Below are 16,791 nucleotides of genomic sequence, written 5' to 3'. Positions count from 1 at the left end.
TCTCTAATATCTGACAGGCACAAATGGCTTCACTTACTCAAAAACAAATATCATTAAGAGTATGTATTCCTTTTAAATTGTATTCTATTTCATTTGACTCCATCTTCTACTTGGATTATTAAAAACATACTCATATGACTCTGGGTGTTGATTCTGAGTTCTAATACCAGGAGTTTGCAAATCTGGGGCTTAGTTAACTGCCCTCTACCTTGGGAGATCTGAGTTCAAACCCCACTCACTTCTCTAGTGTAGCCCTTGGAAATTAGTTGTCTCAATATGCTTACTTACAAAAATGGACTAACCATCTATCCTAACATCTATTTCCTGGCAGAATGAACAATCTGTGTAAATATATTGAAGCCAAAAAAGAAGTAAAGGCATATACACAAAAATAAAAATTAATAATTTGATCAGAGCAGAGAGTTTATGAACTCATAGTTGAAAAAGAATAATTGGGGGTAAGAGGGACAGGGTAGGGAAACATCATCCATAGAAACTGACAATAGTTAATGCTTGTAAAACCATCTGCCTTACGGAGCAGTATAAACTGAATAAATATGATAAATGCTAATGCAGATATGTTCATTGCTGAATTCAATATGAGCATTTCTTTGGGGCTGGATAAATGCTTCCACCAAAGCCTCCTACCTTCTAGCTTCTGTTCTCAGCAGTGATACCAGGAATCCTGCCTTATTACAATAGCTTCCTAAAAAAGACAAGCCCTGGCCAGGGTAAAGAGCTGATTATCTGCCCCATTATATAGTATCTAGGGATTATGGATCTGAAATTTAAAACCTAAGCCCAGAAGCCAGGGTTGGAGTCTCCCATAGAACAAATGAGCATTTTCTCAGTTGTTATGGGAGCAAAGGAGCAAAACCAAACTTTTGTACTCAGTTGTCATTACTTCATCCATGAAAAGCTCCCAGTGGCCCATCATAATGAGGACTTGTCCACTGCACTTTAAGGAGAGTGTGTAACACACATGGTACTTCATTGACTCGTCATTAAAACAATCAAAAAGTAAGTAAAGGAGCAACAGAAAATCCTCACATCATCTTCACATCTTCTGTCCCAGAGGCAGAACTTTGATCTCTACCCAACCTTGACAATGAGGCCCTTGAGCTCAGCCCTATTGGAGGTTCTGGTGACTACCTCCCATTAAGACCAGATTGGTGTGACCCAATGCAGCAGGTTCTAAATACATATTTGGTGAGTAAATTTTTGATCACAGAGTACTGGACTGAATACCTGTTTTGGCCTCTGTCTCTCCCTTTCTCTCAGATATAACGGTTTGTGCCCATGATCATGTCAGCTGGCATCTGATTGGAATGAGCTCTGGGCCGGAAATGTTCTCCATTCATTTCAATGGCCAGGTCCTGGAGCAGAACCATCATAAGGTCTCAGCCATCACCCTCGTCAGTGCTACCTCCACCACTGCAAATATGACTGTGAGCACAGAGGGAAAGTGGATTATATCTTCTCTCACCCCAAAACATTTGCAAGGCAAGAAACTCTTCTGACGGTCTTGCTTCGGGATGTAGGCTCCTTTCTTCCCAAGCACTATCTCCCTCCTTCTCCTTTGCCCTTTTAAGCCACCTACACCCTAGACATACCTGCCCAAGTTCCTAGCAACAGAGTTTAGATACTCTGCTCTTAGACTTACAATCCATTGGTTGGGGAGGGAGGAAGTGAAGGAATTGACAAAGATTGTTTAAAATGAAGTAAAAGCTGAAGTGGTCTCAACTTCCTCAAAAAGCAAAAACAGGAAGGAAACAAATGCATACACAGAGGTATGCTTTCTTGGGGATATGTCATACATATCCAAAGAAAAAGACCTAGATGCTAGAGCAAGACAAACATCTGCAAATATACGGAAGCACCAAGTTACAGAAAGCATAAAAGTTTTAACAAGAAAAGGTTAGCCTTTACAGTGGAATAAGCACAAAGCTCGGCACAGAGAGGGACTTAATGAATGTGTGTTGAATGGATAGTACATAATATCCAAACAGCTGAGGGGTGGGCTTTAAAGAACGTCAGTGAACTCAGGTGGGAAAAAAAAAATCAGCCCAAGGTGTTATGTGCTATCATGTAAACAAAATAACTAATTGCTTTACTACACATTTTTGCCTTAAAACTGTTGGGAGGAGGATTCATGTAAACAAAGACTAAAATCTAAGTTAATGATTTCACTATAGAAAACCATTTTGTTACCAAAAGAATGTATAAGCAACACATATGAGGAAGAGATACTTCATGAGATCATTTCATGGTTTTTCACAATGAGCCATCAAAATGATACTTGAAGTAATGAAATTGTTACAATATCCCTGGAAGATACAGGTCTTAATTATAATAAAGCAACAATAAAACTAACATTTATTGAAGATAAGTGATTTATGTATTGTTATTTAATTCTAAACAACAATTTCATTAAGAAAGTATTAGTGTTATCTTCATTTTACAGATAAAGGAACAGATGACAGGAAAAATGAGAATTCAGCAAGACCTAAGTCACAGAATTTTAACGGGCTGGAAATGCTAAGCAATCGTTCTGTTCCAGAAGAAACAAAGGGGATCTTTCCAAACTTTTTCCCTAACACTTCCTGCCTTTCCCTTGCTTTTTATTCTTCACCCCTTCTACACTCCACTGAAAGTGTTCCAAATCAACAAGTTACCTGAGCATTACTTTCTCTGTTATTATGTAAACCTTCCAAAATTGATTTAAAAGGTATGCATTTTGATCAATCTTAACTTCTCTCAAATTCTTTTGTTGTCTTTATATCCAACTCAGCTGGGATGCAGGCTTATATCAACATTAAAAACTGCCCAAAGAAAACCAGAATGCCTAAGAAAATGACTCTTGAGCAAAGGCGGCACATTAAGAGGTGGGAATACTTCATTGCTGCAGAAGAAGTCATCTGGGACTACGCGCCTATAGTACCAGCAAATATGGACAAGTGAGTCGTCGGGGTTTGTGGCACTGTGCAAAGGTTCAAGACATGTCCCATAGGATCCTAGATGTGCCATGATGAAATGTCATCAGTGGACAGCTCTCAAAGGGACACATGTATTGGTTTCCATTCAAGTTTTTTTTTTGTTTTTTTTAATTTCAGGATATTATGAGGATACCAACGTTTTGGTTACATTTTATGTCTTTGCCTCACCCAAGTGAGGTTTAGAGGCTTGCCCTTCCCCTCTACAATGCACACCGTGACCATTAGTTGTGAGTTTGCCCCCCAAACCCCCTAATCCCTGGAGAACATTACTACCGTGTGAGCACCATAGTGTTGATCAGTTAGTGCCAATTTGACGGTGAGTACATGTGGAGGCTATTCCTCTGATCTTGTGATACCTCACTGCGGATAATGGGCTCAAGCTCAATCCAGGAAAATATAAGAGGTGCCAGATCACTGTCATTTCTTATTATTGAGTAATATTCCATTGTATACATATGCCAAGTTTTAATAACCCACTCATGAATTGACAGGCACTGGGTTGTTTCCACATCCTGGCAATAGTGAATTGTGCTGCCATAAACATTCGGGTGCCAAAGTCATCTTGAATAACCCCAAACTCACCAAGGGAATTCAGCATAATAATAATGGTAACAACAACAGCAGCTACCACCTGTTGAGTGCTTGCCACTGCCAAGCACTGTATTAAACCCTTTCTAAGAGCTTAACTTCAACTCTACAAATTAGATGCTGCTCTTTTTTTTATAGACAAGGAAATAGGTTAGAAAAATTAAGAAATTTGGAGATTCAAATAGCTCTTAAACACTTGAAAAGTTCTTCACGTTCACTCATAATAAGAGAAATGCAAATTAAACTTCACTGGAATACTATTTTTTATCTATCAGACTCACAAGTCCAGATGACATCATCTGTTGACAAGGCTGTGAGAAATAAGCACCGTCATACATTGCTGGTGGCAGAGTAAATTGGTGAAGGTATTCTGGAAGATAATTTGGCAATATGTGCAAAAGTTATAAATACATGTACCCTTTGGCCCAGAAATCTCACTCTGGGAATCTGTCTACTTGCTCACAGGTGAAATGATTTGTGTGCAAGATATTTACTGCTGCACTGTTAATAGTAGAAAAAAATTGGAAACAACCCAAAATGTCCACCAATAGAAAGCTAATTTAATAAATTATTGCACATTCATACAATGGAATGTAATACATCTGCAAAAAACGATGTGAATACTCTATGTATTAATATAAAAGGTTCTCTAAGATATATTATTAAACTAAAAAGTCAAGTTGTAATAAAGTGTATAAATAGCTGCATTTTGTTAAGGGAATGGGAGATGAAATATTTATATTTGCTTGTTTGAAAGACATATTTGCACATATTTGAATAAAGATATTCTAGAATTATACACATGACATTAATGTAAGTGACTTCCTAGAAAATTCAGGGCGAGTTAGGGAGTTCAAGTTGAGGGGATATCAGATGTGCGTGAGAGTTTTCACTGGAATAAAAATCATGTGAATGTATTTCCTATCCTAAAAATTAAACTAAGAAAAAGAGAAAAAAGAAAAGACTTGGCCAAGATTATATAATTAGTAACAGAGCTGAGATGGGAATCCAAGACTTTTTGGCAACAGTCAGTGTTTTTCACTATGTAAAATAAATTCATAAAATAGTTACTCTAATGTGAAGCTTCTGCTTTTGCAAACTAGGGCAATAAAGTGGGTAGGAGAAAAGTGGTTCATGTTGCTGTCCCCAAATTATTTATTCCAGTGCTTCAGCAGATGGGTGAAGGGGCTGCTTTTCAGTCAGCACCCAGGATTGGATGGATGGTGGAAGGATAGCCCAACAGCACAGAATCGTGACTAATAAAGATAGTGAAAGCTTCCTGGGGTGGAAAAGTGCTTTCAGAGATTGGGAAATGCTTACAAAGCCAATAAGGTACCATGGCTTAAGTGATAGGAAAGGCTTTAGAAAAATTCTTAGCGTATCCTATCCTTTCACCCAATGTACACTTTTCCCCAGATATATTTAAGGTCTGCTATAGCAATGAAAGTGACAGGAAGATCTAAGTAGCTACTTCTAACTACTTACCTGTGACTTTATCAGTGATGCAGGAGACAACTCAGAGGTCTCCAGTTTCCCAACTAGACAGAAAACATCAGGATGTTGCAAACTACATAAAGAATGTTTAGAGAACTAGCATTTTAGCTAATCTAAGAACAGAACTTCTAAGCCTAAGGGTTTCTTCATCCTACTGGGGTTTCAGAAAGTAGTTTGATGTTTTTTAAATTTCATTTTACTTTAAGAAAATACAGGTCTCTGCACTTGGATAATTTCTCAAACCAAATTGGAAAACATTATAAGAAAGTTGTTTACAAACAGTATGAAGATGAATCCTTCACCAAACGTGAAGAGAATCCCAATATCAAAGAAGATGGGATTTTGGGTCCTATTATCAGAGCCCAGGTCAGAGACACACTCAAAGTAAGTAACAGAAATATAGAACCACGGAAGAATTAAATAGCTAAAGATTATAGAGTACCTCGTTATTCGTTCATTTTTTAAAATAAAAAGATGTTCGTGTAATTTAAAATTCAAATGTAGCTTTTAGTTTATATTTAGTATTTGCTTTTATTTATAGCCTACTCAATATTACTCAGTATCTGAGACAGTTTATCAAATTATAAAAGAATAAAACAAAAAGTTGATGTATTAATAATTAGGGTAAAGGATAATATGGGAACACAGAAAATAAAGCCATAGATAAATGTAATAAAATACAGACCATATGATCCTACGAGGCTGTCTGCAAATTTTTTCCTAAGCTTTATAGCAGCCAAAGTAAAAAAGGAAATATGTCAGGGTGAGATTTACAGCATCCATCAAGGAAGCACAGTTTTCCCAGATACTGAGACCTAAGAGGAATTTCTTCCATGGATCCTTCAAAAGAGGGTGCTGTGTGTGCAGTGGCTGGCATCCTTGACAAATTCCTGTAACTCGTATAACAGATAAAAAGTTGCATAGTTTTTTAAAATAGTGTTTCTCATTGTAGCTGAGACCATATCAGTAAACACAATGGAGCAAAAATGATTCTTTAATGTGGTCTAACTATGCAGCTCTCTAATGATCGGTTTCTGGTGAAGGTAAGCTTAGATACGTATCAAGAGCATGGAGTTTTCCTCAGACAATTCTCCTGAAATATTACGGTAGATAATAGCTGGACAGCAGAGAATGGAAGGTTACCGCCTTTGAATGCAGATAGTCTACAGATTAAGGAGGATTCAAATTCTTTGACAATCAACCAAGTAGAAGATAAGGTTAAGGTTCTCTTTTGAAGATTAAAGAGCCTAACTAGGACTTCTGTGTGAATAATGCACCTGACCAGGCCTATTCTATTCATTGAAAAATAACAAAAGGATAAAAGCAGCCTTTCTCTGTGGCTCTTTCCCTTCACCCACTTTTAGGCACTCTTAGCAAATATAAACATACCTTATTGGGAATTTAGGATCTGGCTACTTATGAGTGCCCCTCAGCAACATGGCTGTAAAGTCACTGTCCTGGGAGAGCTGGTGGGCAGGAGAAGGGGATCGCAGTCTAGAGATGAGAAGGAGCAGATTCAAAGTGAGATGTGGTCCAAGCTAAAGGAGGGTGGATGGGGCCTGGGGACCACCTTGGGAGGTGATACTGTGAAGAAAATGTCATTTCTCCTACGTGTTTTCTAAGGTCAGATTTCTCTTTCCATTCTCCATCTTAATGTGTGAGTGAAACTCTCTGTCAAATGTTCCCTTCAGGTGATGTGGGGATGTCGCTGCTCAAATAAACAGAACTGATTTTCCCATTGTGTGTATGTGCACTCACACACACACCCTACACTCACACACACCACACACACACTCACACACACCCTACACTCACACACACCTCACACACACACCACACACACACACACACACACACCACACTCATACACACCACACCCACACCACACTCACACACCACACACACCCACACCACACTCACACACACCCACACCACACACATGCCACACACACACACACACCACACACACACCACACACCACACTCTCACACACCCCCCACACACACCACACTCATATACACCACACACGTGCACCACACACACACACACACGCACCACACACACACACCACACTCATATACACCACACACACACCACACACACACACACACACCACACTCACACAGACCACACACACACCACACACACACACACACCACACACACTCACACACACAGTCACACACACACCGCACTCATACACACCACACACACACCACACTCACACACACCCCCACACACACCACACTCATATACACCACACACGTGCACCACACACACTCACACTCACACGCACACACCACACACACACACCACACTCATATATACCACACACACACCACACACACACTCACACACACACCACACTCATACAGACCACACACACACCACACACACACACACCACAAACACACCACACACACACCATACACACATCCACACCACACACACCACACACACTTGTACACTCACGCACACACGCCACACACACCATGCACACTCACACTCACATACACCACACACACACACCACACACACCCCACACACACTCATACACACCACACACACACCATGCACACACACCACACACACCACACTCACACCACACACACACCCCACACACCCACACCACACACACCACACACACTCACACGTACTTGCACACTCATGCACAAACACCACACACACCACACACACACTCATACACCACACACGCACCCCTACACACACACACACCACAGTCACACACACACACCACACTCACTCACACCATACACACACCACACACACACCACGCTCACTCACACACACACCACACACACTCACACACATTCACACATACCCCACACACACACACACCACACACTCACACACTCACACACACACTCACATTCACACACACGCCACACACACTCATGCACACACTCACACACACCACACACACACCACACACACTCACAGACACTCACACACACAGACACACCATCCGAAAGGTTAACATGCAAAGCTAGCATCCTATTTTAGTTCTAATGATCAACCTTAAATCCTAAAATAAATTTGCTGTAACTTTGCAGATCACATTCAAAAATATGGCCAGCCGTCCCTATAGCATTTACCCTCATGGAGTGACCTTCTCTCCTTATGAAGATGAAGTCAACTCTTCCTCCACCTCAGGTTTGAATCTCTCACTTCTACTGAATCAAACGAGTGAACTCTAAGAGGCTGTCATATTTTTCTACTGTCCTCCTTGCTCAGTGGTATAATTAGAGTAGTCGGGTACTATACATGTAAAAAGTACCCTAAAAAACCCTTTTCACTTAAGGGATCTTGTCTGTTAGTAGTTACAAAACATGGTATCTTTTATTAGTGTCATAGCGGCCTCTAGTGGAGAAATATCTAATGGCTACCTGCTATCTTGGATTCAAGAAGAGTTTAATATAAAAAGAATTATTACTTTTGAAATATGCATTGGTTCTGAGAGCTCAATTATTTGTTTATTTATTATTATGAAATAATTTTCCATATGAAAACAATTTTGAATATATTTTCTTTCAGGCAGTAACACCATGATCAGAGCAGTAAAACCAGGGGAAACCTATACTTATAAATGGAACATCCTAGAGTTTGATGAACCCACAGAAAATGATGCCCAATGCTTAACAAGACCATACTACAGTGACGTGGACATCATGAAGGACATTGCCTCTGGGCTAATAGGACTACTTCTAATTTGTAAGAGCAGATCCCTGGACAAGCGAGGCATACAGGTATTTTGTCCTTGAAGTAACCTTTCAGAAATTCTGAGAATTTCTTCTGGCTGGAACATATTAGATCGGTCTGCTTGCTAAATAATGAGGCTTTTGTTTCTAGAGAACAATAACTATTAAGTGTCCCTCTTTAGCACAAGTGTGGCAAGTCTACAGTATGATAATGTATTTTGTTTTAGTTTCAAATTCCAGGCCGTTGGCATTGGCTGTGTGATGAGCAATTCACTTAGCCTCTGATAATTTCTTCCTTTCATCGAATGGGTAAAACCCCCCCGAAAATTTTGAAATGTTGTTTTGGGGCTCAGTGAGATACCACCTGGTAAAAGTGTAAATCTCTGTACCAATCTTTGCTCTTTTTAGAGACCTGAAATAGGGACAAATAGGAGAGAGTCTCTGAAAGCAAGTACATTTGGAGACATAGCTTCTAGTGAAGTTGGGCCCAGATAATGGTCCATCTCTGCTGAGATTAAATTATACAGAAGAATGTGAACAAAGATTTTCTGAGTTTATCTCCATTAAAAATAATAGTCTCATATCATTAACTCAAAATTACCAAACAATTATGCAAAGCTATAATAAAAGAGGTCTTATCCCAAAGCATACAAAATAAATATATGGCTAGAAAAATCAGAAATGAACACTTGGAAAATCCTGATTTATTGAGCTAGGAAAGGAAACAGGGAGGCATGGGGCTTTCCTATTGCCATTATCTGTTTTAACCTTTGCAACTATTTGGAGCATGTTTAGTCCATCATTCATGTTGAAAGGTGCACAATTACAGAGATAAACTGACTTTCAGTTACTATGGTGAAACGAGACTTTTTCTATTGGGATATTTAATAGTCTCTAAATTTTCTGATCTGCTCTGTTTGCTCTTACATAGTAGCTTGAGCTCTGACAAGTGCTTTGTACACAATGGGCACTCATATATCATACATGCCTGAACTGCGTGGCTTCGGTGACCCCAAGCACCCCGTGCCCCTTTGGTTTCTGAGAATTCGGTGTTGCAGGGAATCCGCTAGAACATGAATCACTGAACACAGCACTTTCACCCTCCAGAGGGCAGCAGACATTGAACAGCAGGCTGTGTTTGCTGTGTTTGATGAGAACAAAAGCTGGTACATTGAAGACAATATCAACAAGTTTTGTGAAAATCCTGATGAGGTGAAACGTGACGACCCCAAGTTTTATGAATCAAACATCATGAGCAGTAAGTTTGAGCACTGTTTTGTCCATAAAGTTTTCACTCCTGTGGTTGAACTATGGCTGTGCCTAGGGACAGAGATATGGGTTAGAACACACTCAGTAAAGAGCACCTCTTATCCTCACTTCCAGTCCAAAGACTTAGTGATGAAATCCCTGGGTAACATCATAGCAACCTTTTCATGCAAGAGATCAAGGGCTTGTTATCCTTAGAAGCATGGTTGGTCTCCTGCCCTGTGTGTGTGTGTGTGTGTGTGTGTGTGCGCGCGCGCGCGTGCACATGCACAGGGTAAATGTTCTATATGGTCAGAGCAGAAATAAGGTAAGTAATCCAAAGATGGATTGTCAAATCAAAGCAGAGAAAAATGAGTATGAGGACCCAAGAATCTCTTGGAAAAGCAATGCATGAAGAATTTTGAAGTGAGCAGTAAGAAGTTCAGAACAGAAGGAGTTCTCTGAGCCAGGGTTCAGACATTCTCTGCTGTTCTAAAGATCAGTGCCCAAAACCACTGCCATGGGAGTCTGACAGCAATTTCACCGAACTAACTGGAAGCAAACTTCTCCACAATAGCTGAGCTGTTTCTCAGAGTTGAGCATCATCTTGATCACCTTCTCTGATAGGTGATCATACTTAGGAGGACAATTTCTCCAAGGTATGTTCATACAGCTTCAGAAGACTGACAACTGAACACTATCAGAACTGACAGGTGCCATTACAAATAATTCCAAACAGAGGTTATCCTCAGCTTTCTTTGCATAATTTTATTTTGGCAGTGAATTTATCATAGTTCTGGAGCAATGCTGTCCCATAGAAATTACACATGAGCTACATATGTAACTTTAAATTTTCTGGTGGCCACATTAGAAGTGAAAGAGAAATGGGTAAAATTAATTTTAATAGTGTGTTTTACTTAATATATCCTAAACATTATCATTTTGAGATGTAATCAATATTAAAAAATTAATGAGTTTTACTTTATTACTAAGTCTTTGAAATCCAATGTATATTTTACACTTACAGCATATCTCAATCCAGACCACCCTCATTTCAAGTACTCGGTAGCCTCTTGGAGCCAATGGCTACCATATTGGACAGTGTAACTATAGATCATTTAGGAAAACATCTAGAATGAGGTACAAACTAACAACACATTATTTCAGTGATTTAACAAATATTTGTTAATAATCCACTTAAATATTTATTAAGTCCCAGGCACTGTACTAGTTACTAGGACTATAGGTAACCCAGGTAGACATGAGCCCTGCCCTCATAGAAATTATACCTTTGCTTTTATTACCATGCTTAGTAAATAAGTAAGTAAATATATTGCCTAAAGCAGTATCTCTTTTATAGATAATGAAAATATATGAACTGGAAACTTGAATGAAGACTGTAGATTATATGGATGATAAGAAGGGACAATGAAAATTACACAATGTACTAAATAGGCTTTATTTTTAGGGACATTACTTCTTGCCCAATGACCAATGTGTCAAGAAGATGAATTTCTTATATTATGTTTTACCTCCAGGTGGAATTATTAGAATATTGTTACAGGCAGAATGTGGAGCACAAAATATTTAATATATATTTGACAAATGAATGAATAAATCAATGCAAATGGAAGGCTTTATCTTTTTCCCAATATTTCTCACTTGACTAACTTAGGAGAATACAATCTCATTTGAGAATTCTGTGTTTGACCTTTAGTGACGTTAGACCTGGTAAAGCTGATTATCTTGGATAATCACTGCTTTGACACTACCAAATCAACACTAGGGCATTTATGGTAGGTATAGACACGTGCCCTTCTGTTGGCATAGGCCTGGCATTTTAGCATATTTTACTCTTTCAGCTATCAATGGCTATGTGCCTGAGAGCATACCCACTCTAGGATTCTGCTTTGATGACACTGTCCAGTGGCACTTCTGCAGTGTGGGGACCCAGGATGACATTTTGACCATTCACTTCACTGGGCACTCATTCATCTATGAAAAGAGGCATGAGGACACCTTGACCCTCTTCCCTATGCGTGGAGAATCTGTGACTGTCACAATGGATAATGTTGGTGAGTAAGAGTCTGGACACTTAGAGAGGAAGCTGGCTTTGAACCTCTGGTCTATACGGTCTGCTCCAGCTCTCCAGACTACCCCGGCTCCTCTGTTTATTTCCCTGATCCCCTGAAAGCTTTCCTTTCAATGCTTTTCATGATTTATAATTGGGAAATTAATGACTTAAATGGGTCCAGTCATTTAATGTGGGTCCCATTTATCTTTTTCTAGGCAAAATAGGAAGACATACAACAGTGGAAAGATAAGGCATAACTTTGAGGAAGAAACATAAATATTTCAGCCACAAAGGAACATTTCTTTTATTGAAATGCCCTTTTCAGTTTTTTCAGGCCACCCCACCCTAGGGGTAGCAATCATCAGATGCAGTGCCTTAGAGATTGCCTCAGAGACAGATTTGGAGCTTGTCAGACTTAAGTTCAAATCCTGCTTCACCACTTAATCACTGTGTAACCTTGCACAAGTTACTTGGCCTCACTGAACCTCAAGTTTTTTAGTATTTGAAATCTAAAAAAACAGTATGGTAACACATTACAGAGTTGATCTGAGCATTAAAATTGTATGATAATATGTGCCAAGTACCTAGCACTCATTAGACACTTAACAAGTGGTAACTATTGGAGACTTCCCAAGAACTCTTCAGTGTGCCAGCAATTCATACCATTTCAAAGAGATTCAAAATTGCTCTATGACCACCTGAATTCCTTATTCCTTAGAAATATCTAAATGTCTCTTACTTGTTGGGGTAGACCTCATCATTATCCCCCCAACTCCAGTTCTCAAACAAGATGTGCCATTTAACAAGATGTTTATGATATTCAAAGTCCGTTTTATTCTTGCTTCACCACTTTCTTAATATATTCTAAAATAGTGACTCTTAAACTATCTGTGCTGAAAGACTTTTTTTCCTCCCTAATCTCCACTAACCATACTTTTGGTCTATATTCTGTTAAATGAGGTAAATGCACTTACCATGTGCTTAGAAGTCACAGCAATGTCAAATTGCTTTTTTAAAAAAATTTCCTCAATACTTTATTCTTGGTTTCTCTCCTTATGTCATTGTGAACCAGTAATCAATAGTTTAGACTAGCAGTGGTCCACAGACCACACTTGAGTATTCTTGACTACAGTTCATTGTAAATTACATCTGGCATTGTACAGATTTTACTCTTTCACAGCAGATTCCCATGTTTTTATATCTTTTCCCAGACTTTCAGCTTACTCTTCTGTCTCTCTTCTTTAGGAACATGGATGTTAACAACTATGAATTCTAGTCCAAGAAGCAAAAACCTTAGGCTGAGATTCAGGGATGTTAAATGTATCCTAGATGATGATGAAGACTCATATGAGATTTACGAACCTCCATCCTCTACAGCCCTGGCTACACGGAAAATTCACGAGTTTTCAGAAAGTAATGATGATAAGAGTGATGAGGAATACGATTACCAGTATACACTGGCTTCAGAATTAGGAATTAGATCACTCAGAAACTCATCATTGAATCAGGAAGAAGACAAGTTCAATCTCACTGCCCTAGCTCTGGAGAACAGCTCTGAATTCATTTCCCCGAGTACAGATACAACTGTGGGTTCAAATTCTTCTTCCCCAAATAATGTTAGCAGTCTCATTGTTAGTGACCTTGCAGGACCTCAGAAAACCCTCCCTCACCCTGGAGCTGCCACAGCTGGTCACCCTCTGGGACACTTTGATGGCTTAGACAAGAACTCAGTTCCCAACTCTTCCATGGCAGAACATTCCAGTCCATATTCTGAAGACCCCAGTGAGGATCCTCTACAGTCAGATGTCACAAGGATAAGCCTACTTCCACGTGGGGCAGGAGGATTCAGACGTCAACAACAGGCTAAACATAAGGGACCCAAGGCAGAAAGAGACCAAGCAGCAAAGCACAGGTTCTCTCAGATGAAATTACTAGCACGTAAAATTGGGAGACATTTCAGCCAAGACAATGGTTCTCCTTCTGGGATGGGGCCCTGGGAGGACCTTCCTAGTGATCTGTTACTCTTAAAAGAAAAGAATCCATCTAAGATTTTGAATGGGAAATGGCATTTGGTTTCTGAGAAAGGTAATTATGAAATAATCCAAGATACTGAGGAAGACATGGCTGTTAATCAGCCTCTGACCAGCCCCCAGAATGTCTCAAATATTTGGGGTTCAGAAATCACCCCCCTTATAAACAAGCCTGGGAATCAGAGTGGAGACCCAAAGTTCTCTAGAGTTAGACATAAATATCTACATGTAAGACAGGATGGAAAAAATAGTGGATTGAAGAAAAGCCCACTTTTCATTAAGACACGAAAAAAGAAAAAGGGAGAGAAGCTTGGATACCATGTTCCTCTATCTCCCAGGAGCTTTCACCCTCTAAGAGGTGAGGCCTCTGCCACATTTTCAGAGCAAACGTTGAATCATTCATTCTTGCTCCATAAGTCCAATGAAACATCCCTTCCTGCAGACCTCAATCAGACATTGCCCTCTGTGAATCTTGACCTGATGGCCTCACTTCCTGACGACAATCAGAATCCCCTAAATGACACTAGTCAGACAAGCTCACCTCCAGATCTTTATCAGACAGTGCTCCCAGAGGAACACTATCAAACTTTCCCTACTCAAGACCCTGATCAAATGCACTCTACTACAGACTCCAGTCACAGATCTTCTCCTCCAGAGCTCAGCTGGATGCTCGACTATGAGCTAAGTCACCAGTCCTTTCCTGCTGACATTGGTCAAATGTCCCCATACTTGGAACATGAAGTCTGGCAGACAGCCATTTCTGCAGACGTCAGCCAATCATCCCTCTCCCCAGATCTGGCTACCATCTCTCCAGACCTCAGCCAATCATCCCTCTCCCCAGACCTGGGTACCTTTTCTCCAGATCTCAGCCAATCATCCCTCTCCCCAGATCTGGCTACCATCTCTCCAGAACTCAGCCAATCATCCCTCTCCCCAGACCTGGGTACCTTCTCTCCAGACCTCAGCCAATCATCCCTCTCCCCAGACCTGGGTACCTTCTCTCCAGACCTCAGCCAATCATCCCTCTCCCTAGACCTGCCTACCATCTCTCCAGAACTCAGCCAATCATCCCTCTCCCCAGACCTGGCTACCATCTCTCCAGACCTCAGCCAATCATCCCTCTCCGCAGACCTAGGTACCATTTCTCCAGATCTCAGGCAATCATCCCTCTCCCCAGCCCTTGGCCAGATGACACTCTCTGCAGAACTCACTCAGACAAGCCTTTCGCTAGACGTCAGTCAGATGCCCCTTTCTCCAGACCTCAGCCACACAACGCTTTCCCTAGATCTCAATCAGATGCCCCTTTCCCCAGATCTCAGTCAGACAACCCCCTCCCCAGACCTCGGTCAAATGTCCCTTTCCCCAAACCTCATCCAGGTGACACTTTCTCCAGACCCCAGTGAAACAAATGTTTCCCCAGACTTTGGTCAGATACCCCTTTCTTCAGCCCTCGGCCGGGTGGCTCTCTCTCCAGACATCAGTCTGACAACCCTTCCTCCAGATCTCAGGCAGACATCGCCTCCTCCAGACCTTGATCACACATTCTACCCTTCTGAGTCTAGTCAGTCATTACCTCTTCCAGAATTTAATGAGACTTTTTCTTATTCAGACTTTGGTCAGATGCCATCTCCTACACTCAATGACACTTTTATATCAAAGGAATTTAATCCACTGGTTGTAGTAGGCCTCAGTAGAGATGATGGAGATTACATTGAGATTATTCCAAGGCAGGAGGACCAGGGCAGTGATGAAGACTATGTTGAAATTGATTATGTGGCCTATAGTGACCCCTACCAAACTGATATTAGGACAGACATCAACTCCTCCAGAAATCCTGACAACATCGCGGCATGGTACCTCCGCAGCAACAATGGAAACAGAAGAAATTATTATATTGCTGCAGAAGAAATATCCTGGGATTATTCAAAATTTGCACAAAGGTTTGGCTAGTTTTCTCCTTTTATAGTCTCAGTTTTCTACTATTGCTGAAAAAAGTAGCTGCAACAATCTAGGGAGATAATTCTGGGCAAATTATGCTAAGTATAGTTTGATTCTCCTATTGAAACTTAACCTATACTATTTCCTTTGTTAATTCCAAGATTAGCTTCTCTACTTTAGGTGATACCTGGACAATATAACTACAGTCACTGTAAGAAGTCTATGCTATTCTGTAGTTAAATAAGCCTTTTCCTATGTCCACTTCTCTTACTACACATGTTCCTACCCCTTCTTCTTGCTTCAGTGCAGAACTCAATCTATCCATAGCTATATACTAATCAACATGATTTAATTGAAGTTGGCATCAAATCCAAGTTTGTGACATGGAAGTCTCCTTTTGTATTTGTTTGTTTACATTAGAGATTCTAAGGGGTCCATATACTTTTTTTTAGATCATTTTCAATTCAGTTTTGCTTAGGAGTAGAAAGTCATGTTGCAGAGGGGTAAAAACCTACCTCATGGGTACAATGAACACTATTTGGGTGTTGGGCACATATATAGCCCTGACTAAAGCATTATAAAATCTATCCCCGTAACAAAAACATTTGTACCCCCTAAACATTTTGAAATTTTTTAAGACAGTCTTGTTGGGCTGGGCTGTTTATTCTGGGATGAAGATACAGAGAGAGAAGGAAAGGAGCAAGGCTT

At 40.3% G+C, this 16,791-nt stretch overlaps 1 protein-coding gene across 2 annotated transcripts in view; it reads left to right on the top strand.

Moving 5' to 3' along the window:
• The window catches only part of F5 (coagulation factor V), a 67,088-nt gene that overhangs the window by 24,893 nt on the left and 25,404 nt on the right, over positions 1-16,791 (top strand). Inside the window, exons 6-14 of one of the 2 annotated variants that reach the window (XM_069480208.1) lie at positions 1,282-1,503; positions 2,792-2,957; positions 5,285-5,462; positions 8,152-8,251; positions 8,633-8,844; positions 9,904-10,054; positions 11,904-12,116; positions 13,361-14,027; positions 15,954-16,085. In XM_069480208.1, coding sequence (XP_069336309.1) covers positions 1,282-1,503; positions 2,792-2,957; positions 5,285-5,462; positions 8,152-8,251; positions 8,633-8,844; positions 9,904-10,054; positions 11,904-12,116; positions 13,361-14,027; positions 15,954-16,085 — 2,041 coding nt within the window. Of the gene's footprint in view, positions 1-1,281; positions 1,504-2,791; positions 2,958-5,284; positions 5,463-8,151; positions 8,252-8,632; positions 8,845-9,903; positions 10,055-11,903; positions 12,117-13,360; positions 16,086-16,791 lie in introns of both variants that reach the window. The other variant, XM_069480207.1, reaches the window with a different exon arrangement.

This window comes from Eulemur rufifrons, chromosome 8 (assembly GCF_041146395.1).
Source record: "Eulemur rufifrons isolate Redbay chromosome 8, OSU_ERuf_1, whole genome shotgun sequence".
Classification (NCBI taxonomy): Eukaryota; Metazoa; Chordata; class Mammalia; order Primates; family Lemuridae; genus Eulemur; species Eulemur rufifrons.
This window is presented reverse-complemented; position numbering and strand designations above follow the sequence as displayed.